This window comes from Rhododendron vialii, chromosome 9a, assembly GCF_030253575.1.
Source record: "Rhododendron vialii isolate Sample 1 chromosome 9a, ASM3025357v1".
NCBI lineage: Eukaryota > Viridiplantae > Streptophyta > Magnoliopsida > Ericales > Ericaceae > Rhododendron > Rhododendron vialii.
This window is the reverse complement of record NC_080565.1, coordinates 33,225,392-33,247,086: the sequence shown is the minus strand read 5'-3', so window position 1 is coordinate 33,247,086 and position 21,695 is coordinate 33,225,392. Positions and strand designations below refer to the sequence as shown.

The 21,695-nt window shown below is 38.2% G+C and overlaps 3 protein-coding genes across 6 annotated transcripts; all 3 read left to right on the top strand.

Annotated features, from left to right (window-relative positions):
- Nucleotides 1–2,926: 2,926 nt before the first annotated feature.
- On the top strand, nucleotides 2,927–9,547 carry LOC131301204 (AT-hook motif nuclear-localized protein 14). 2 transcript variants are annotated; one of them, XM_058327376.1, is made up of 6 exons: nucleotides 2,929–3,455; nucleotides 6,207–6,259; nucleotides 7,285–7,416; nucleotides 8,543–8,695; nucleotides 8,966–9,011; nucleotides 9,117–9,547. In XM_058327376.1, exons 1-6 carry the CDS (start codon nucleotides 3,053–3,055, stop codon nucleotides 9,137–9,139), a joined length of 810 nt encoding a protein of 269 aa, XP_058183359.1. In that variant the 5' UTR covers nucleotides 2,929–3,052; the 3' UTR covers nucleotides 9,140–9,547. The 2 variants fall into 2 exon arrangements, with proteins under 2 accessions (XP_058183358.1, XP_058183359.1); XM_058327375.1 differs by having other exon boundaries at nucleotides 2,927–3,455; nucleotides 8,966–9,547.
- A 2,117-nt stretch (nucleotides 9,548–11,664) lies between these two features.
- Nucleotides 11,665–16,052, top strand: LOC131301203 (uncharacterized). Of its 2 annotated transcripts, XM_058327374.1 has the most exons (5): nucleotides 11,665–11,757; nucleotides 12,928–13,065; nucleotides 14,161–14,283; nucleotides 15,079–15,181; nucleotides 15,547–16,052. In XM_058327374.1, exons 2-5 carry the CDS (start codon nucleotides 12,971–12,973, stop codon nucleotides 15,790–15,792), a joined length of 567 nt encoding a protein of 188 aa, XP_058183357.1. In that variant the 5' UTR covers nucleotides 11,665–11,757; nucleotides 12,928–12,970; the 3' UTR covers nucleotides 15,793–16,052. The 2 variants fall into 2 exon arrangements, with proteins under 2 accessions (XP_058183357.1, XP_058183356.1); XM_058327373.1 differs by lacking the exon at nucleotides 11,665–11,757 and having other exon boundaries at nucleotides 12,891–13,065.
- Nucleotides 16,053–17,778: 1,726 nt separating this feature from the next.
- LOC131301202 (peptidyl-prolyl cis-trans isomerase CYP19-3) lies at nucleotides 17,779–20,419 on the top strand. 2 transcript variants are annotated; one of them, XM_058327371.1, is made up of 2 exons: nucleotides 17,779–17,915; nucleotides 19,622–20,419. In XM_058327371.1, exon 2 carries the CDS (start codon nucleotides 19,636–19,638, stop codon nucleotides 20,161–20,163), a length of 528 nt encoding a protein of 175 aa, XP_058183354.1. In that variant the 5' UTR covers nucleotides 17,779–17,915; nucleotides 19,622–19,635; the 3' UTR covers nucleotides 20,164–20,419. The 2 variants fall into 2 exon arrangements, with proteins under 2 accessions (XP_058183354.1, XP_058183355.1); XM_058327372.1 differs by having other exon boundaries at nucleotides 17,891–17,915; nucleotides 19,579–20,419.
- The last annotated feature ends 1,276 nt before the right edge of the window (nucleotides 20,420–21,695 follow it).

The window sequence follows — 21,695 nt, the reverse complement described above, 5'->3', positions numbered from 1 at the left end:
TATGGTACTGTTGTTGGTTGACTTTTTTAATTTTTTTATTTGGGTAACTAAGATTGTTTATTGTACTGGAGCCCTATTCTGTATAATTCCAAGTCAACTATGACATTTTTATATGGTTTTGGTCCAACAATTGTATATATATATTTTTTATGCTTAATCATCCATTTAAGAAGTTCAAAACGCATACAACCTCAGAGGGGTGTACACATTATTCTGGAGGGCGTACACATTATTCTGGTCCAACAATTGTTGCGTTTGCTCGGCGTTTTAAAATAAAATCTAACACATAAACTTCGTATGCTTTTCTAGATTATTTTCCAGTCTCTCATTGTTAAATTCACATAATATATTAAAACCTTGTGAAACATCTCAAGATTCGGTTTTAAGGACAACATAACTTGTGGTGGAGACATGCAAGATCAAGACAATTCTTGGACAAGGTATTGAAAATCCTCATCTGAAAAATTATTCAATTCTCCTCGGGTCGGGTATGGTAGGCGAATGCCCAATATCTTATTATGCATGTGTCATTGCCTATTTTGGATATTGTCTAGTTTTATAGATACACTTCCTTTTTTTCGTTGTTATGGGGAAATTACGTATACACACATTATATATAAGCCAAAAAAAAAAAAAGTCGATATGAGAGGAATTCTATTGTAAGTTATAAACAAGAAGGACAAAGCTACACCATTTATACGAAATGATATGAAATTCATTTCTTAAGCCTCTAAGATTGAAATACAACTGCTGAGAAACTACAGATCATAGTGCTAAACTTTAATTCGTACACACGAGAAATAGGCCAATTTTATTGCATTTTGTTCAACTTAGTAAAATTCTCATCAGTATGTGGCAAAGGGAATGGCTGCCTGACCTTGGATTTCCATATAAAGAATGCTCTTTATAATTTATATATTCTAACAGATTGAATATCATTTTGTGAGAAATCAACAAAGACACTTTTATTCGTTGCAAACCCTTGGTTCGCTGCTGCAGTAATAGCATTTTCTCACTGTGGTTTGAGAAGCAAAAAGGAGTCCCTCTTCTTCTACCCCTAAATCTAAAAGTACCGACAGAGGACCAAGAAACTACTCGATCTATTTCATATGTGTTTGTTTGACGGAACTATTGGATAATGTATATTGTTTTGTTTGAGTTACGAAAATTCGTAAATCATCACAAAATCTTGTAACTACACATCAAAAAAATTGTATGCTAGACCAAAAAGATTTTTAAACCCCACCACAAAAATTCTTAACTTTTGGCCGTCTATTTTGACCTTGATGTGTTTTTTTACAAAAAAAATAAAATAAATGAAAGCAACACCAGAAAATATTCGTAAAAAACATCCAAAAAAAATCATAAAAGTAACCATAAAAATTCATAAAATAAACCACCACAAATTCGTATGTCGGGCCTAAAAAATATCATAAATTGAGTCACGAATTTTGTAAAGGGTGTACCATGCACTCCGAAATAAAAAAGGTGCCACAAAAATCCATAAAAGAAACTACAAAAATTCACAAAATGAGCCCAAAAAAATTCTTAAAGAGAAGCTTGTACTGAAAACTTTTCCAGAATTATTAGGAGAAGAATATATGATTCTGTAAAATATGTTATTCTATTGTATAATTACTAGTATTGTAGTTAAAAAGGTGTAAACTACATTAACCTCACCATAAACTAAGACGCTTTTTTACTTAACCTCCCTAAAGTTTAAAACTAACACTTAACCCCTTTAAACTATACGAATCTTAGATCTCAAAGAAGTTGTCAACGAAAAATCACAATTTTATCCTTTTGCTCGCCAACACCATCAGCCCGTCGTACTATTTTAATCTTAACCTTCACCCATAACATCTCTTAACCCACTATATTGAAAACCAAATTCAACTACCACAATCCAACGGAAGTAGTTCTAATGCCAATATCTCTTTCTATCCAGCGATCAACTTTGATTCCCACACAACTAATTAACCTCAATAGTTAGATTCTTTGTTCTTTCATCAACCTCTTCTAATTTTGGAAAATCAGTTTAGATGAAGTGAAAAGAGTAATTTCTTCATAAAATATTATTTACCAGGTTCACATGACAAATTTCGTCCGAAATCGTACCTGTTTGCTAACAAAATGAGTTTATTGTCATCAAATGAATACCTTAAGACTACTTTGTTCGTTTTAGGATTTGGATTTTGGACTCTATTTCCGTGTGTGGTTCCTAATAAATTTTTTATCTTTCTATCTCTCTTCACTCACTATTCAAAATTTAAATCTAAAATCCCAAAACGAACGGTGTGCAATTTTAAACAATAGGGCGATTAGGAAAAATAGTCATAGTTGAGGTGGATTTAATGTAATCGATCCAAAAATAAAAAGGGCAAATTATAGTTACCCCCCTCTAACTATGCCTCTCATACACTTACCCCCTTTTAACTTTTTTTTTGGCACTTAACCCCCTCAAACTAACGGAAATTCAAACGGTCATAATTTCAAATGGTCATAACTTTTTCGTCCAAAGTTGAAAATATGCAAATTATATATCAATTTCGAGATCTTGAAGTCAGCTTTCTAATGACACCAAAATCACATCACGATTCAAAGCACATAAAAAGTTATGATCAAAAGAATACGGAATGGTAGACAGAAAGACCATTTTGACCATAACTTTCTGTGTGCTTTGAATCATGATGTGATTTTGGTATCATTAGAAAGCTGACTTCAAGACCTCGAAATTGATATATAATTTGCATATTTTCGATTTTGGATGAAGAAGTTATGACCGTTTGAATTTCCGTTAGTTTGAGGGGGTTAAGTGCCAAAAAAGAGAGTTAGAGGGGTGTAAGTATACGCGAGGCATAGTTAGAGGGGGGTAACTATAATTTGTCCAAATAAAAATTACTACTAAAAAAAATTCCCAGTCAAACAAACAACCCTCGAATACCTAATACAAACCAGGTGGGAAAACGTAGGAGAAGGGAGAATAGATATCCAGTCCAAACGCGGCAGGCTCGCTCTCTCTCTCTCTCTCTCTCTCTCTCTATCTACTGAAATGGAACCTAACGAAAGTGGACTGAGCTCCTACTACCACCACCACCCCCCGCAGCAAAACCAGCAGCCACAGCCTCCTCCTCCCCAGCAGAGCCCCACCTCCGCCTCTCCCGCCGCCGTCATCGCTTCTCCCACCAACGGAACCCTCCCGCCTCACACGGCGTACCCTTCCTCGACCGTCACGCCGACGTCGGAGGGAGGGAAGAGGAAGAGAGGGAGACCCAGGAAGTACGCCACGCCGGAGGAGGCGGCGGCCGCCAGGAAGGCCCTGCTGGCGTCGTCGATCCCCAAGAAGAAGAAGAAGGACAAGTTCGTTGGGGGCGGTGGTGGGGGTGGGGGTGGTGATCCGTCGTCGTTTTCTGTTTCGTATTCCAAGAAAACCCCGGTTGCTCCTCCTGGCGTTGGTGGGTCTCTCTAATCCCTTAGTTTTCTTCTCTAATTTGTTTCCAATTTTGGTAATTTTGTGTGTGTTGGGGGGTATGCATGTTTGCTGGAAGTATGCATGAGCCTGTACATGTTATGACCGGTTTTGTGGATTTCTCGGAGGCATTTCGCATTTGAATGTTGCTTTGCGAGTTTTTTTTTGTTTTTTGAATTTGTGTTTGCATCTAAGCTCCGTTCACTCTTCAGGAATGTAACTTGTGTTGCTTGGAACTGGAGGAAAGAAATGGAAAATAAGGGAAGAATTTTTAAAAAGTTTATGTTCCTTTCTACAAGTTCCAAACGGAGCAGAAAAAAAAGAGGTGAAGTGAAGGAAAATGGAACTTGCTTTTCTTCTTGTGTTATGTTGATAAAAATTTCCGAGGGAAGTGGGAAGTTAAAGCTGGGGCCCCACAACTTTATAGGAAAATAAAACTAATTCGAAAGTTAATTTACCATCCTTTCCATTGTCTATATGGAGCCCTACTATTTGGGGATGCATTTGTATTTTTTCGTTTTACTAGCAAGAATATCAATGCGATATACTATCTAAGGTGCAAGGACTAGGGATGGGGTTGAACTCGACACTACATGAACTTGGAATAAACTGTAACGGCCTGACCCGGTTGACCATGGACCTCCTTAAAAGGTATACCTAAGAAGGTGACATGTAGCCCTGGGTGGGTGTTAAATATACCAAGTGAAACTTTAGCTCCCAACCAGGTGTGGGACTAAGTACTCACTAGTCACTTCCCCTAAATCTGGGGTATTACACAAACACCCAACCCGCTTGAGTTTAATTGCAAGTTCGGGATGCATTGTATTTGTTTAGCAGCATTTTGTTGTTTGAGTTTCAGCTTTTGTAAAGATTTTATAATTCCGTTAGACTCAGGGATAGATTCAGGATTTCAGTGTAGTTGTGGGGCAAATTCACCCATTTTCAACTCTTTCAAATCTGTTCTTTCTCCTTTATTTTGCTGTACTAATGGGAATATCGAGAATCAGTTAGGGTTATACATAGCAAATTGGAAATAGTACTAGTAAAAATACGGAACTGATTTTCGCGCTCCACTTTTTACTGATGGCGCTTCAATTTTATCGTGAAGTTACTAGTAACTTCATGAACAAAGTGGAGCGCCATTAGTAAAAAGTGGAGCGCGAATATCAATTTCCTAAAAATAAATGGGGTAAATTGAAAATTATTTGAACAGTATTCATTGGCAAACTCCACACATATGCCCACATTTTAGTTTTTCAAAGTTGAGCGGGTCCCTTGACCTCACTTTCCGTATGCTAACTCCACACACGGCTTTGGTTACTTTGGTACTTGATCTCCAAAACTTGATTCTACAGGCATATGATATGTCAAATCCTTTAATTTGAAATGTTACGTGTACGAGTAGTTTTCACTACAAACTGTTAGCCAGGTGTTGTGTATAAGCAAATTCAATTATTTGAGTGTTCTTGATATGCGATAAATCTTAATGCTTGTTACCGCTTTCGTTTTGCCAGCAAAGCTTTGACGTATGTAAAACATAAACCTGGTCGAATTCATCCAATTTCACGATCCTTGGTGAATCTGAATCCCTTTTTTGTGCAGAATGTTTTGAATTCAGTGTTCTGTGTGGAGTTCAGGAAGACACAGTCTTGTTTTCGTGAAGCCTGTCAATATTTAAGCTGCATTCATGCCAGCTTCTTAAATTGAAGAGGGTCTGTTGGATAGTTAGGCATAGTCAATACCCTTATTGTTTCTGTAGTATTTTGTGGTCCTTCATGCTTCTAAATGGTTGCTTTCAAACAAACACTTTTCTACTTCATGTCAATGACCTAGTCGGTTATTCTTGGTTGGTTTTCCAAGTATTTTGCTATGAATTTGTCAAACTTAAGATGAAAAATGGTACATCTTCGTTCCAAAATGATGAATTTAGTGGCCCAAAGTTTTTCCTATTTATTTCCATGAGCTTATCCCTTAGAGAATAAAAAGGTTAATAAGTAAAAATCTACAGAGAATGAAGCCCTTTTTTTGCTCAGCAGAGAGAATGAAGCCTTAGGAAGACAAAATGTATACACAATTTGTCAAAATGCCTTTAGAAAAGTATTTTACATGAAGAAACAGAAGAGTGCATTAATTGACTTGTTGCAGAGGGCAATTATGGATTACCCATGATAGTGGTATAACCTTGGTAACATAAATCTGCAAAAGGAAAATCTAATTGTTCAAATTTCCACCCTTAGCAACCAATTCATGCTGTTAATAATCAGTAGGAATTGTGTGGCTATTGTATACCCATTTGTGCGTCCATATGTTGAAGCATTGATAAGGTCATTACTGTTGAGATTCTCTTCTGTGCTTTCAGAATAAACATCTACAGATAACTTTTTATGACTATGATATTACCCTGTCTCTCATTCTTCTAAGATTTAGGCGATCTTTTGTTGTTGTTTCTTTTAAGTGATTATAGTTCTAATTTCTAAATATCTGGTTGATTAAGGATAGCTTTCCTTAACTGCGAGTTTCATTTTTTTGCGTAAGAAAGAAAATAGCGAAGCAAGCAGGTCATGCCATATCAGCACGGTGTTTCTTGCTGCACTTATATTTTCTAAATTCAGTTTATGCGCACTATCCTTGTCGTGTTTTATTTTATAGCAATGTCTATGTTTCAAGCAGTCTGGTGGTTGACAAATACTTATGTAAATACTGAAGCTGTGCTTTTACTTCTACCTGGTTGATGTAGGCAATGTTGGCCAAGGTTTCACACCACATACACTTAATGTAGCTGCTGGAGAGGTATGCTTGCATAGCTCCAAATTTAAATTGTTGTAAATTTGTTTGCATCATTCTAGTGTTCTTGCTGATTGTTCTATATGGTTTTGGACTGTCGACTTGAAATTGCATCAGTCACTGTTCTTTTGTCTTCAGTTACTGTTCGTTTCTTACTGCTCTCTTTTACGCAATAGCAGAATTAGGAATTAAGCTGCTGCAAAGAAAATAAAGAGGAAGGTTTTCTACTTCGAGTTGTGATGATTTAGATTGTCTTCCAATTCTTAACTGTAGTATATATTTCCCTCTTCTTCTATGGTAGATTTAAATAATCTAGGAAGTGGTTTGAGCTTGTTCGTTTTGGGTCTCAAAACCCCTGCGCACGGTCCCCAATAAATTCTCTATCTATCTCTCTGCACTCGTTACTCTCAAAAACCTCCCTCAAACCCAAACTGAACAGGGTCATGGACAGGGTCTGTATGACTGAAATAACATTATCGAAGCTGATTTTTTCAGCCGTAGCAGGTTACTCTTAAATGATCTTGGGTAGAGAAGAGGTGACAATATGGTTGTTTTTATGCTTGACTTGTTCTTTGTCATGCTTGGTGCAGTTGTCATGTTTTGGTAATGAAGCGTGTTGGTGTGGTTATCATACAAAGGGTTTATGGTCATGTCTTGGGCTCTCTCTAGGATTTATGGCATTTGTTACCTGATAGTGTGGTTGTTTCTCGCTCCATTAGTCTCAATTTTGTATGCAAAACCGAACTTGTATGATTCTTCATGCATCCCGATTTACCGAACCTCAAGCTAGTCCTATATTGGATGCCACTCTTTGGATTTGAGCTTTATTATGGTAATTTTACCATGTTTCTGCTGATATAGGCTGGTTTGTTTAACTTCTTTTGTTGTTTCGGAATATCGGGTGATACGTCTTAGATTTGTGTTTCTTTAACTTCTTCATTGTTCTTATTTGGGTTCTCTTGATGCCTTTTATGAAGACTACTTTCTTCTTGTAAATGTCTTCCTAACCAACATATGAATGTATTCAATAGGACGTGTACCAGAAGATTATGTTGTTCATGCAACAAAGCAAGTCTGAAATATGTATTCTGTCTGCATCTGGTTCCATCTCTAATCCTTCTCTACGCCAACCGGCAACATTTGGAGGCAACATCACATATGAGGTAAACTATTATCAGTAGTTAAGTGGGTCTGGCTCAGCTGATATGTATTCACACTTGTCCATTTGCTGACATATCTGGTGGTTAATTCCTTCTGGTCTTTATGAGCTTGGTGTTAGGTGAAGAAAATAAACCTATATAGAGGATTAAAATTCAAAGCTACAGGAAAATATATGAACGAACCCTGCTATATGTACCGACCAAATCCCCACCTAAATCGTACCGACAGCCGCACCGGGCCGTCTCCGGCTACCGGACGGCCGATCGGATCAAGCACCCTACACACATCGGATGCCGTTGATTCCCGCATAGGCCCCCTCGGTTTTTTTTGTAGAATTTTTGGACAGCTCGGATCGGCCGTCCGGTGGCCGGAGACGGCCCGGCGCGGCCGTCGGTAAGATTTCGGTGGGGATTTGGTCCGTACGTATGGGATTTCTGTATATGAATCTTTCTGAATTCTCCTACTGGGTTTAAATCTCCTGCAGCTATCTGATGCCTTTATTCCTCCAAACCTCCAAATTGGAAAGAAAATATGTGATGGTGATATGGAGAACTGTATAGTAAATAACCTGTTAATCTGTTACAAGGTAGCAGGGATATGGACATGGGACACAGACACGCAGACACATCATTTTTTTGGGAAAATTAGAACACACACACGGACACGATGGGAACATATCATATATGACCAAGCATATCTTATGGTTGCAGTCTTAAATTCATAAAAAACACCAAGGGTACTCTTTATGAAGATATAAAATGAATGTGCTCAGATGCACTATGTAAGTATTCAAGAACTAAGTATTCTGCATTCATGACAATTCTTACTATGCCCTGACTTCATATAGTTGCATTTTGAGCTAGCTTGTTCCCAGTTTTTCTGACTAAGAAGACTACAATAAAAGTTTGGACATATGTGTGGGCTTCTCTGACAACTGTCCGGAGCATATCCAAACGTTACTGTGGCGGGCACGAATAGTCATGGAACATGTGATGCCTAATTATTGAAGATTTCTGCATTTTGAGACAACTTGATTACCTAAAATTAGGCTTCATGGTACTTGCAACATGTTTTGTGATATATCATGTTGAATACTTTTTTGCTCACTATAATCTACTCTAACCTCAGGGACGCTTTGACATCCTATCACTTTCTGGATCTTACATCCATACCGAACTTGGTGGGAGAAGTGGTGGCCTAAGTGTTTGCCTCTCTAGCACGGATGGCCAAATCATTGGAGGTGGAATTGGTGGACCCCTTAAGGCTGCAGGCCCAGTACAGGTAGCGTTTTAATTTTATGTTGAGATGAAACTTGTGTTACCAGGGAGCGTAAATTGGCTAGCACGCTAAGTTTCAGAACTCATACATCCGTTCCAAGACAATGATTTTAGAGAAATCAAATGGTATAGACTAAAAATCTAGCCAGAGTAGAGTTTTGCAAAAGATAATGTTGGAAATTTTGCTTTCCATGAATAATTCAAAAAATATTACTAATGTACTGTTTCTTACCTGATTATTGGCTTATGAGTTGGTTCGTATGTCTGTCCATAGGTAATCGTTGGTACGTTTGTGATTGATGCCACTGGTGGCATGAAAGGTGATGCTTCTTTCCCCAAGTTCCAATCACCAGTTGGTGGTTCGTCAGTTTCATAAGTAACAGAACTTTGGGAGTCGATTCATGGTTCGACCTCGTACTGTGCAGCTAACAGCCTCACCGGCAACTGACTGGAGGTGTGGAGTAGACGCTAAGGGTACTGGCGGGTTATGAACTGGGAGTTGTAGTTTACTTTTTCTAATGTAAGTGTGTATGAGATAGAGAGAGGGAGACAGAGATGTACTATTTTGCTGGCTGGGAAGGTCTTAGGTCGCCAATCACGAGTAAATGGCGACTGTGAGTAGATTCAAGAAACTGCTATTCTGTCGTATAGATCTTTGTATCAAAATTGCTTCGCTGAAAGTAGGTAGGTGTACAACTCTGCGCTTTGGAAGTGGAACTAGTTCCGTTTTTTTCTTTTTTCTTTTTTCTTTCCCTTCTGTAGTTCTAGAGCGTGCGTTAGTAATTCTTCTTTTTCTGGGAATTCTGTTTTCCAAATTGCTTTGACAAATGTTTGTGCATGGGAATCTGTTTGTGTATGTGGCTAGGATAATGTCCTTGGGGTTGACAATGTGATTTGATTTGATTTCGTAGGAATTGATGGATTGAGTTGCACAAGATGAATTGGATTCATGTTTATACACCAGAAATGCTTGAATACCCGAGAAGTTACACCTCATAAATAGCCTTCCATTGGCGAAATTGACGGCCGGGGACCCATCTGCGGGTTTATCCGGCTATCTCCCACCCTGTAAGTAATAAGGGCAAATTGGGGAAAATTGTTTAGCCCAGAAGCAAACTGGGTGATATATGTTGTACTGCTAATATGTTAGTAATAAAGGTGAAATTTACAAGGATAATGATCTAATCTGTACGTACAAAAATTAACGGGTTTTTTTTTTAATTCCCCCCTGAAAATAACCTTGCACTAGAAAATTTGGCAGGAACCCACGTGTAAAATGACCTTCTTACTAATTCACCGTATTAAAGATCACCTTAAATCATTTTATACCATGTTATTTGCTTTACTTTCTATTTTCCTGTAGTTTGCAAAATCAAAATTTTTTTTCCACGGCAAAATCAAATGTGGGAACGGGCCTATCCGTGGGAGAAATTAAAGACAAAATAACAAAGAGAAAGTTAATAAGAAATTGGAGAAGGAAAGGGAAATAAAGAAAAAAAAAAGGAAGAGAAAGTTAATGAGAAATTGGAGAGAAAATTGTATTTCTTTTTTAAACTTTCCATTCTATTTCTCTAAAAATCAAAATCGTGAAGGGATTTTTAAAATTTTCCCTTTCTTTTTGTTTCTTTCTCTAAGTTTGAAACATATCCTAAATATATATATAGGACTTTTTTTCCCAAAACTGTAAACATAAACATGGGTTAGTGGGCCTTTAAAGGCTATAACTTTGAATTTCAAACATCCATGATGAGACTCAAACTCTAACCACTCACGTGAGGAGGACGAGATGTCATCTGGGTAGAACCCATTGGCTAAAAAGGGTTGACGTTTAAATTAGAATTTTTTGTGGCTTTGAATTGAAAAAGTTACACTTAATGGGAGTGATTTGCGACAAGATCAAATCCTAAGGTTTTCGTTGTCATCGTCGCCACCAATATCCAATTCCCACGCGATCAGAACTAGCCCAAAATCGAGCAGGAACCCCCCCCCCCCCCCCCCCCCCCCCCTCTCTCTCTCTCTCTCTCTCTCTCTCTCGTCGTCTTCCATAGCTCTCTTTGTTGTGTTTTTCGTGCTTAATTTATCTCTCTCTCTCTCGTCGTCTTCCATATCTCTCTTTGTTGTGTTTTTCGTGCTTAATTTAGATGCTTAAACGTCCATGTGTTGGGGGCTTATTAAATAATCACCCCTTGGAAGAGTATTGGGATCAATTTAACGTAGACGCAGTAGTGCCATTCTTTTAGGTGGGGTCTGTAGCAATTGCTTTCTAGGCTTCTTACCAGGGCTGACCTTGGTTGATGTGTTAACCTCACCCAAGGTCCAAGCCTAACCCACAGGATAAATTAGATTGCCTAGTGGTTTAAGGTTGTCATCGCGACCGAAAACCTAAAGTCTCGTGTCTGAGTTCCATGGACAATTTTCTTCACTCGGTCACGGTTCTTGCGGTGGGTTTGGACATCATGTCTTTTATGTTATCTACGGATCCAATTGACAAGGCCGATTCTTGGGTTATGGAAAAATGAAAAAAGAAAAATCGAAGCATCCCAATATGCCTACAAGAAAATATGGGAACAAAAAATGTTTCACGTTCTAGGGAAATAATTCTGGAACAATGTGCCATTTTAATGGGTGCCATGTTCATAAAAAATCGTGTATGATTTAGTGTTCTAAAAATCGATTTTAATCGCTGATTAATGGGCGATTAATCAGATTTATGGGCTCTCCGATCAGATTCATGCTTATGTGTTTGAACTAGGCAGTCCGGAGATTAATCGGGGTTTGGTGGCGATTAGCCAGCCGGCGTCTGGTCGGCGATTAGTCGATTAAAAGGTTAATCGGCAATTAGGCGGCTATTCGTCCATTAATCGGGATAAAATCTATAATTTCGGAAACTGAAGGAGTGTAACTGTTGGGGTAATAAAGTTGAAGGGCTTGTTATGTAATTTTAGTACTGCGCTTCGAGATATCCCAGAGTAAAACACGATCGCCGCCTGTGAAACCCTACGATCGATCTCGGAGACTCAGAGTCGTCTCTCTCCCTGCGCCTGTCATCGCCGTCTGTCATCTCCGGTCGTCCTTCTCTCTCTCTCTCTCAGTATATCTCTCTCTGTCTTCTATTCTCTCTCTATATCTCTCTCTCTCTCTCTCTCTCTCTCTCTCTCTCTCTCTCTCTCTCTCTCTCTCATCTATAATACTCTTAGGACGATCATTCTCATGCATCCACTAGGTCCAGAAGGTTCTTCCTTGGACTAGTATATATAATTTCTGAAAATTTGTTTCTCAAGGTGTAATACGTTTTTTTTTTCTTTTCACAGTCTCTCCTTTTTATCCTTTTTTTTTTTCTGGGTTTGAAAAGCAGAGGAAGACCCATATACATATTGACATGTTTATTCAGATTATTCTGGACCTATGTCCTATGTCCTATTTCCAATATTCTATCTTACACTAAATGTTTTGAGCTATTTGCAAGACGTTAATTTAAAGTTATTGGCATGTCAACTTTTTTACATCTGATTGTTAGAGAGGTTTTAGCATGAACATTTGAGCTCCTTCCTCTAAGCACCTATCGATATAGCAGAAGTATTAATATTCAGTATCGGATAGCCGAAGAGAACTAGGAAATTTTTTGGGAAAGAAGATATATCACATTAACTAGAAAAGCTGTGATTATTAATGGTAGGGAGGTTGATGAATATTTTTTTTAAAAATGACTAATTGCTAAAAGGTGATTAATGGCCAATTAATAGGTCTCGAAGCTCGAAGGTGGTCGACCGCCAGCCTAGCACCGAGCGATTTTTAGAACATTGTATTAGTAGCTGAGTTCCCATGTTAATTTTTCATGTTTGTTTAGTTTCTATTGTACTCTATGCTTTACGTCTATATGTTGCGTGAACATAGGTGCATATATAAGATATGACTATAATGTTGGAATGATATCACTCTTATGTTGAAGGATTCTGGATTCTGGAACCATGTGAATCATTTTGGAGAAAAGTATAGATTGACATCTTAGAGGCCGTTGAGAGGGAAGAACCAATCAGAGAAGTTAGATCAGTGAGGAAAACTTAATGTCGTGTTTCCGGTGCAAATTGCCTCCTTAATTTGCCCCATTTCCCCCCAGTATAATAATGTCTGTTATCAGTTTTACTCTTTGTTTCTCGCTTTCACACTCTTTTTCTTGCTAGATTGAACTCTGGAGTTGATTTCTCATTGTGCAAAACAGGAATTGGAACACTGCAGATTGCTTTGCCCTGCTTAAGCTGCCTCTGATAACCAAAGAGCCATGTCGTTTATGAAGGGTGATTTGCTTACGAGGACAAGAAAGCTTGTGAAGGGGTTGGCGATGGCCGAACCTGTTTGGCTTAAAGCCATGGAACAGTAAGTGCCATGTGGCATGAGCATATTCCTTATCGTGTACATTCAGCTATGTAAGCCAAAATACGTGAATGCGATCATTTATTCTTTCATAAATTTATTATGTATAACATCTTGAGGTCCATATGAAGGTTCTGAGGTTTAAAGTGGCACCCAGCTGTTGAGTGTATCTGAGGTTGTTCCTCCTTGGTATGTGACAGCCTTGGCCCTAGATATTTGCTCAAGTTGGTGGTTTAGCCTTTAGACGGATTAGGAGATTCGCAAATCAAGTGGTTCATGAGGTTGCAGATCTTCCTTTGAAAGGCTCTTTGCCTTCACCTTGAAGATATGTGCCTCCTCATTCCTCGTTTTTTTCCTTTATGTGGAGATGTTTCTTTTGCTTTGTAGCCCTATTGGAAAATTTCTGTTATGAAAAAAGAGAGAAAAGTTGTTGAGGGTGGGTTGGGGATGAACATATTGAGGGTCACAATTACATAAGTATTTTTCAAAATATGGAGGTGTTATAACTTTTTTTTTTTTTGGTAACGGGATGTCCGGGCCAGCTTGTGTGCACTTCAACTAATCGTAGCCCGAGGCCTTGAAGGTAACGATCAGACATGACCCCTAACCCCTAGTGGCCCCAAGGTTTGGAATATTTGGCCTCCATGGGAATGGAATCAAGGCTTGGAATATTTGGCTTCCGTAGGATTGGAACTTGTGACCTCATGGAGGAGAACTTATTGCTTTCTCACAACCACTTGGCCAAACCCCTTGGGGTTGGCGTTATAACTTATAACATGCTATAGTGGAAAATTTTAAAGCTTTCCTACAAATGCAGAGCCACCCGCCAAAAATGTTACTTACAGTAGTGTGGTTCCAAATTCAATACCTAACTGTGCATTAGATTTAAATTTGTGTCTTATATTGTCTATCTATGTGTCATTTGATTTTTGACTAAAAATCTGCTACTTTTTGGGTGCTTCGTTAAGTTCTTACCAAATCAAATCAAATCAAATTTATTCCCAATGGTAGTCATGCTGTTGCTGTTAGCATTTTATTAGATTATAATTTTGACTGGGAGAGCTTTCTCTAATAGTTGTAACAAATGGTGTCATTTAGGGCCCCACCAGTGTCATTTCCTCGTGCTGATGGCAAGGTCAAACAGATGACTCTCCCGGAGGATGTATATGTAAAGAAGTTCTTCCAGAAGCATACAGATTCTAAATATGAAGATTCTATCAAGTAATGCGCTGCCTGCTATCGATTTGTGCGTATGTACATTTATATATTCTATGCTACATCTAGCACAGAATTATTGTATTTTCTGTTACATCAATCCTCTAAAATGAATACCCCATTGGAATCAGCTCATATACTTGGTTCTGCAGCAACTAATTGGGCTATATTACTTGCTCAAACCCCTCTCCCCGGGGAAATATAAATAAATAGGGCTGGACTAAGAGAAAATTGCTACATTTTATTTTATGTTGTGATTAAGGGATCCATAACATTGGCTGAATGAAGGAGATCGTTGATTCATTATTGAATAGAATCCCATAGCATGTGTGAAAGTGGAAAATGGAAGAAAAATTTGTGATCTTGGAAGATCTTACGTAAAGTTTAACTATATTGACTTGGGATGGATAATCAAACTAATTCTTCTTTGATTTGGTTTCCTGGTTCTGGGCACTCTCTCTCTCTCTCTCTCTCTCTCTCTCTCTCTCTCTCTCTCTCTCTCTCTCTCTCTCTCTCTCTCTCTCTCGTATATGCATGTCAAAGTTAAATATAGTCTCCTGGAACTCTCAACTTGCAAGAATTTTTTGAATTAAGCTACTTTTGGGGATCTGGTTTCATGGATGTCATCTTGATGCTAACCTAATGCCATAATTTGATAACTTTTAGAAATATTAATGTAACCAACTTGTATAGACATTGAATGTTGACATTGGATGGCATGAATCTCTTTGGCACAATTCTGTTGCCATTAACTGGTGGAAGATTCAGGTATAACGTCACATTTGTCTTTTGTTCTGACAGTTTCTGTGGATTTGATCCAACTCCAGCCCGTGAATTTGGTTGTCGGGTGCTTGACCTAAAGGAGCAGGGTGTTGGTGAGGAGGAAGCTATGGCAGTGGCTGATGTACGTATTCCACTTCTTAAATTCTTAAATTATAGTTGTCAAAAATCACGGATTGAAATTGACTTTCTCTAATCATGAATCGAATCATAAATATTCGGTCAGATTTTTCAATATACTACATGGTAAAAACTCATCTCTGCCTTTGATATTAGTAACAATAGTTAGAACTTAGAAGATTGTAAATATGAAATTTAGGCTTACAAAATTGGGAAGTCATTTTTTCCATGAATCGTGGATCAAATGGGGAGCTGAACCATAATGTGGACAAATTTGACAACTAATATAAGTCTGAATCTGAATTAATTATCTCTGTCTGTTATAAATCATGCTGTAAATCTAAAAACGTTTTTTTTTTTTTTAATCAGATGGAATATCGGGCAGAAAAGAAGGCTAAAAAGAAGGCATATGCACGACTGAAGCAAATCGCACGACTTCAAGGAAAGAGACCTCCTCCGAACCCCTACCCTAGTGCTATCAAAGCGATACAGGCTGAAGAGAGGCCGTTCGTGCGTGCCCGTTTCTTTGATCAGAAGATACTCCAAATTGTAGAGAAGATGAAAGAGGAGAGGGCGGCTGAAATGCAAGACAGAATGGGTGGTAGAATGCAATGATAATGTAGACATAATGACATATATAGAGTTGTCCTTTGTTCTTTTTGAAGTTGAATTCTATTGATATCTACTGCCAGTGATTTGTTTCCCTGGATTTTGGTTGGAGTCTGTTTCAGGATTGTTGCCAATAAAATTGTTACTGTCGGCATGTGTGTCGAATTTGCGGACACATAACTCACACACCTACTCAAGTGTTGAGCGTCGTTCAGGCATTTTGAAAGTCCATGTTGACATATATGAACTGCATTTGAAATGCTCAACTGCGTTTGTCAAGGGGATTTTATCCACGTAATTTTTGGGGCCGGTTCTGGGTATGGGTGAACACTTCTTTGTTTGGTTTATTCAGTCTCATGGCTATACTTTGTTGTTTGGAGATTGGATTAGTCAGCCTATTCTTCCCCCCCCCCCCCCCCCCCCTTTTTAAACATAAAAGAATATTTTCCTCATGACAATAGGTACATATTACACACGAGAAAATGTATAATACCTGTATATATTTGTGTGCACAATGAGTTAAATCAGCCTAAAGTTTCTAAGTTGTAAAAGAAATGGTTAATGTATGAAAGTTTTGACCAATTTTGTCTCTCTGTATCATCCCTCATGGAGTATTATTTAGAGAAAATTAAAAACTCAACCTCGGTAGCCATAAATTATCCTTTGTTATGTCACTATCGTAAATCCTAATGCACTGCTAACAGAGTCCTCGTAGGCGCACATTGACTAATTCGCTAGCACCCATTTGTTGTCTGTGTTTATCAATGTTGGCCTCCGTCGTTCAACCTTCGTGATACCTATCCGCGATATAAAACTCACACAAACCATTAACCAACCTTCGTGATACCTATCCGCGATATAAAACTCACACAAACCATTAACCATCAACCACCACTCAAACTCTAATCCTTTTACCGTACATGATATATTTTATCTTATAAGAGTGTTGTGTTTGGAAAGTGAACAGAAGGGTCATTGAAGAGAAGGAAGAGAGAGAGTCGCAAGTGAAGTTGTCCGATGGCATATAGTCAAAAGAAAGTTAGGTATGATTTCATATATTTACGTACATAAAAATATTATAATGTGAGATCTAGATTTTGTGCATAGTAAATACTAAATATGGTTTGGCTGTGACCTGGTGTGGACCAGGGGCGGAGCTATGATTTTCGATAAGTGGGGTCAAAAATTTGAACTATGTATGATTCATTTTTTCTAGTTGCTATTTGAAAGGAACAATCAAATTAACAAGTTAATAAAAAAGTAGATATATATTAATAATAAAATACAGCTTCAATTCACAATTGACCTCGACGATTTTTCATACTTTGGAAATGATGCATGATAGCCTCGTTTATAATGGTTTCAAATATATCTTTCAGAGAGCAAGAACAAATGAAACGCTATTCACGTTTTGGAGATTTTTGTGGGTGGAAATTCTATGTTGACTCATCTTTTTCCTAAGTATAAAACCCTTATATATGGGTTGAGGCAAAAATGAATTTTAAAGGAGGGTCAAATGAGTAAAAATTGGGTGAAAATTATACCAATCTCTAAAAAAATTTGAGAGGCAGTGGGGTCAGCTGCCTCCCCTTGACTCTTAATCCCTTCGCCCTTGGGTGTGGTAAATGAAATTTTAAAAGTTTAAAGGGTTAGATACAATAGGCATCACCAACCCTTACCCCTTTTTGTACTCAAACTTGAAAATTGAGTAAAAACCTCTTAAAAATTCACTCTACTTCTTGATTCAAACCTGTGCCACATTGAGTTTTTACTCAAATTTTTACTCAAATTAAGAGAGATTCAAGCATGCAATTAATACATCTTTTACTTAAATTTGTATTTAGATTTGGGTTTTTTCATTGGAGTGCTTCGCACCAAATGAAAATTTTACGCAAAAAGTTGATAAAAATATGAGTAAGGGCCATAGATGCTCTTAGAGAAGTTGTGTATGATATAGACATTGTTTTTAAATTAGAGGTCGGAATTTGAACTAAAAAAAGTACAACCAAGGGGAGCAATCTGTGACACAGATCAAGTTCAGGGTATTTGAATGTCATTGTCGCAATATGTATATCCGGTTTCTACACAGGCTAGGGTTTAGCAACACAGCCGAATCGTTAATCGAACAGGTTTCTCTCTCTCTCTCTCTCTCTCTCTCTCTCTGGGTGTGGGTGTGTGTGTGTGTGTTCGTCTTCCTGTACTAGTAGGTGGAGCCTATAAGCATTTCCCCGTTCATTAAAAAATCATGTACTCCTATCATTTAGCTTCTTCCAAATGTTAGTTTTTCATATTTCTTCGTTTTTTATTGTACCGTATATACTCTTTGGTGCACGAATGTAGGTTTCGATAAGATTTACGAGTAGGCATTCAACTGTTTCAAGTGTTGTGCTGGTTGTGTACTTTGTGTCAAAGGACACTTGACGCCAGAACCATAGGATTGAGTTGTTAGAATGGGATTCACTGAACCGTAGGAGTGAAATAGATCTTTTAAGTCATAATACGATTCTCGTTTCTTGAATACTGAGCTCCATTCTCCTTAACTTTTTGTCTGAATTTTTTTCTGTATTTTTTTTAATTACTTTTCGTAACTTTTATTGAACTTTTCGTCGCAATTTTTGGGTTGATCATTTGTGTCGACAAAGAGTCAGATAAATATAATAATGTTGACCAATGTGAAAAAAAGTTCATATAAGACGACATTGTAAATAAAAAAAGACACCTGGTGGTTATTGTTTTCGTCTTCAGTAAACTCTTTTTTGCTTTTGGTCATAATCTTGTACTTTTTAAACTCCTCCCTTCGAGATAGATGATTAATCCAAAAAATATGATGCGAATCAAACAAAAATTCAGAAAAAGACACAAAACAGACACAAAATAGACGAAAAAGTTAAAGGAGAATGGAGCCTCGGTATGCTTTCTAAGTGAGTGTCTGACATTGGCAGTTCAGACATTCCGAAAAGTTCATGTCTATACTCTATCTGAAATGCTCAATTCTGTTTTGTCAATGGATTCTGTGAATTGACAAAACAGAATTCAAAGGTTTCTTTGTTTTGAAGGATTCTGTGCATTGTCAATGAATTCTGAAATGCTCAATTCCGGTTGTGTTGAAGGTCTCTTTGTTTTGTTTTTTTTATTCTCAATCTCCCAGTAAAAATTTCAGAGTTTAAAGTTACCTCTCTTGATGGAAACCTTTGATTATGTTTTATAGTTCCACGCTACTTTTACTCTTGATACATGAGAGCAGACCATTTTGGAGGAAATCTTGCTGATGTAGAGTTGTTCCAATATGCATTGACTCTACACAATTTTTGAGGATTTTGGCCTGTGTAAAAGTGATATCCATTGAACAAAGGATGATTATTTAATGACACCACGTCATGTCCAGTAAAATTGCATTCTACATAATTTGACACACCGGTGGTGTGTCCCTTTCGTATCCCCAAGTCCCTACTGTGTCATTGTCTCCTCGTTATCAATACACATACAGTGACCAAATAGTTTATATTGGTGCTTCATTGAATGGATGTTAACAATTAAATTATGAAAAAATAAGATGGAAAATTTAATGGGTGAAGGGGATGCAAACTTTCATGATTGGCAGTGCCCGCTATCATAATTCAACTGCTTGAGACAGCAGTAGCATGTGTCTGCATTTTCTAACTATTGGTTGCCCACAATTTTTTTTTGAAATTCTGTTGCCTTTTCAACTTCTATTTTCAGAATTTTGTTTTTGTAATTTGCGCGAACTGTTAGTTTTCTTACGTGACTCATGTATTGTTGGTTTGGATGTAGTCCCCCTTGTATTGAAACCCAAGTTTCCATTTGCAATTTTCAGAGAAGTCAAGAAAAATGTCGAACCCAAAGGTCTTCTTTGACATCCTGATAGGAAAGATGAAAGCTGGAAGGGTTGTCATGGAGCTATTTGCTGATACCACCCCCAAAACTGCTGAAAACTTCCGTGCGCTCTGCACTGGTGAGAAAGGGATTGGAAAAGCAGGGAAGCCATTACACTACAAGGGGTCCTCATTTCACCGCATAATCCCGAACTTCATGTGTCAGGGTGGGGATTTCACGAGGGGCAATGGAACCGGCGGGGAATCGATCTATGGCGAGAAATTCGCTGATGAAAACTTCAAGTTGAGGCATACGGGTCCCGGTATTCTTTCTATGGCAAATGCAGGGCCTAACACTAACGGGTCCCAATTCTTCATATGCACTGACAAGACATCGTGGCTTGATGGAAAGCACGTGGTTTTCGGTAAGGTTGTGGATGGGTATAGCGTGGTTAAGGAGATGGAGAAGGTGGGGTCTGATAGCGGGACGACTTCGGCAAAGGTCGTGATCGAAGATTCCGGTGAGATAACGGAGGAGAAGTGATGAGATGGGGTAATGGATTCTGTTGTGAAGGAAGAAGTGTTGGAAGGGAGGTAACGAGAAGCTCTGCTATTAGTAGCTTGGCCGGAATAAATGGTAATGCCTATAATTGGTAGTATTAGCTCTTCAAACTTCTACTTTGCAATGTGGAACTGGTTATTATGCGTATTTTGGTCTGACCTTGTGAGGATTTGCTAGATCTGTTAGGTTCAATTGAAGTTATCTTCGAGGAAATTTAATGAGTCAATTCAAAATCTCACTCAAATAGTGTAGTTGGGAATGCGGTTTTGTTCACCACTTGGTAGATTTATCGTTTTGCCTGGGTAATTCACACACACACACTAATCTCACTTGACTATCCGAATAAACGAACACCCACATAATGACGCGTGAAAATGACCCAGACTGAGCAAATTGACACATGCATTGCACAACCTGTGAGGTTAGGTAAAGAAAGAACCACGTTCTCTTCATAATCAACCTGTAGCAAAGGGTCTAAACAAGTTGGCAAAGCCATGCTCGTAGTCCACAGGATCTCAGGATTCGATCCCTCGTACGGCTAACATCACTGTTTGGGATATAGAGGAGCAAGCTAACGACCCTAAAGACCAAAACTGAAGGGCAATAGGACAATGGAGCCCCTACCGTACGAGCAGGGGCGGATCCACAGGAAGACAAGCGGGTCTTGTGCCCGTCTTGACTTTTTAAATCTCACACTGGCATCGTTGTATACTGATGTCAGCATATTTAATTTATCCCTCAAAACTCAAAAGAATCGCACCGGTGCCTTCTTCGTGAAAATTATCGAACCAATCGCTCCTGTAAGGTTCAAAAACAAAGAAGACAAGCCCTCATTCTTTTTTTGGGTCAATCGGAAACTACAAGCCCTCATTCAAACGTACTGTTTCGTTGCAGCGTTGCTATCTCTCTCAGCTTTTTTACGGGTTGATTGTATCACGAAATTAGGGGTTTTTATTTAGAAAACGAACGCATCTATAAAACTCACGAAATGTGGACTGAAAACTCATTTTTCTCACTTGTATAAATACATATATAAAATAAAATTATTCATTAAAAAAATGTCCCGACCCTTAATTGAATTTCTGAATCCGCCACTTTCTAGCGCACGATAACCGGGTTCGTTGCACCCATGACACTGGTCTCCACATCTGTTGTACTACTTCGGATAAAGGCACACATTCAAATTCCATTCTCTTCTCAGTAAACCAGCAGCATCCATAGTATGTGAAAGCTTCCCACTCGACATTATTATAACCCAAGTAGTAACTTTTGACTACCAACTTTTTGTGAGGTTTGAAGACTAGAATTTCATGAACTTCTGGAATCTCATGATGTTGAATCATTCACTATAAATTCCTGATTGACCAGTGACCAGCCAATATATACTTATAATATAGACACATAGGCATATATCCCCATCACATCCACTAGCTCCTAAGGAGACACGTATACCCCATTCATCCAACTTGCCTATAATATCCACACACCACCTTTCTTTCCCTCAAGCCATCTCG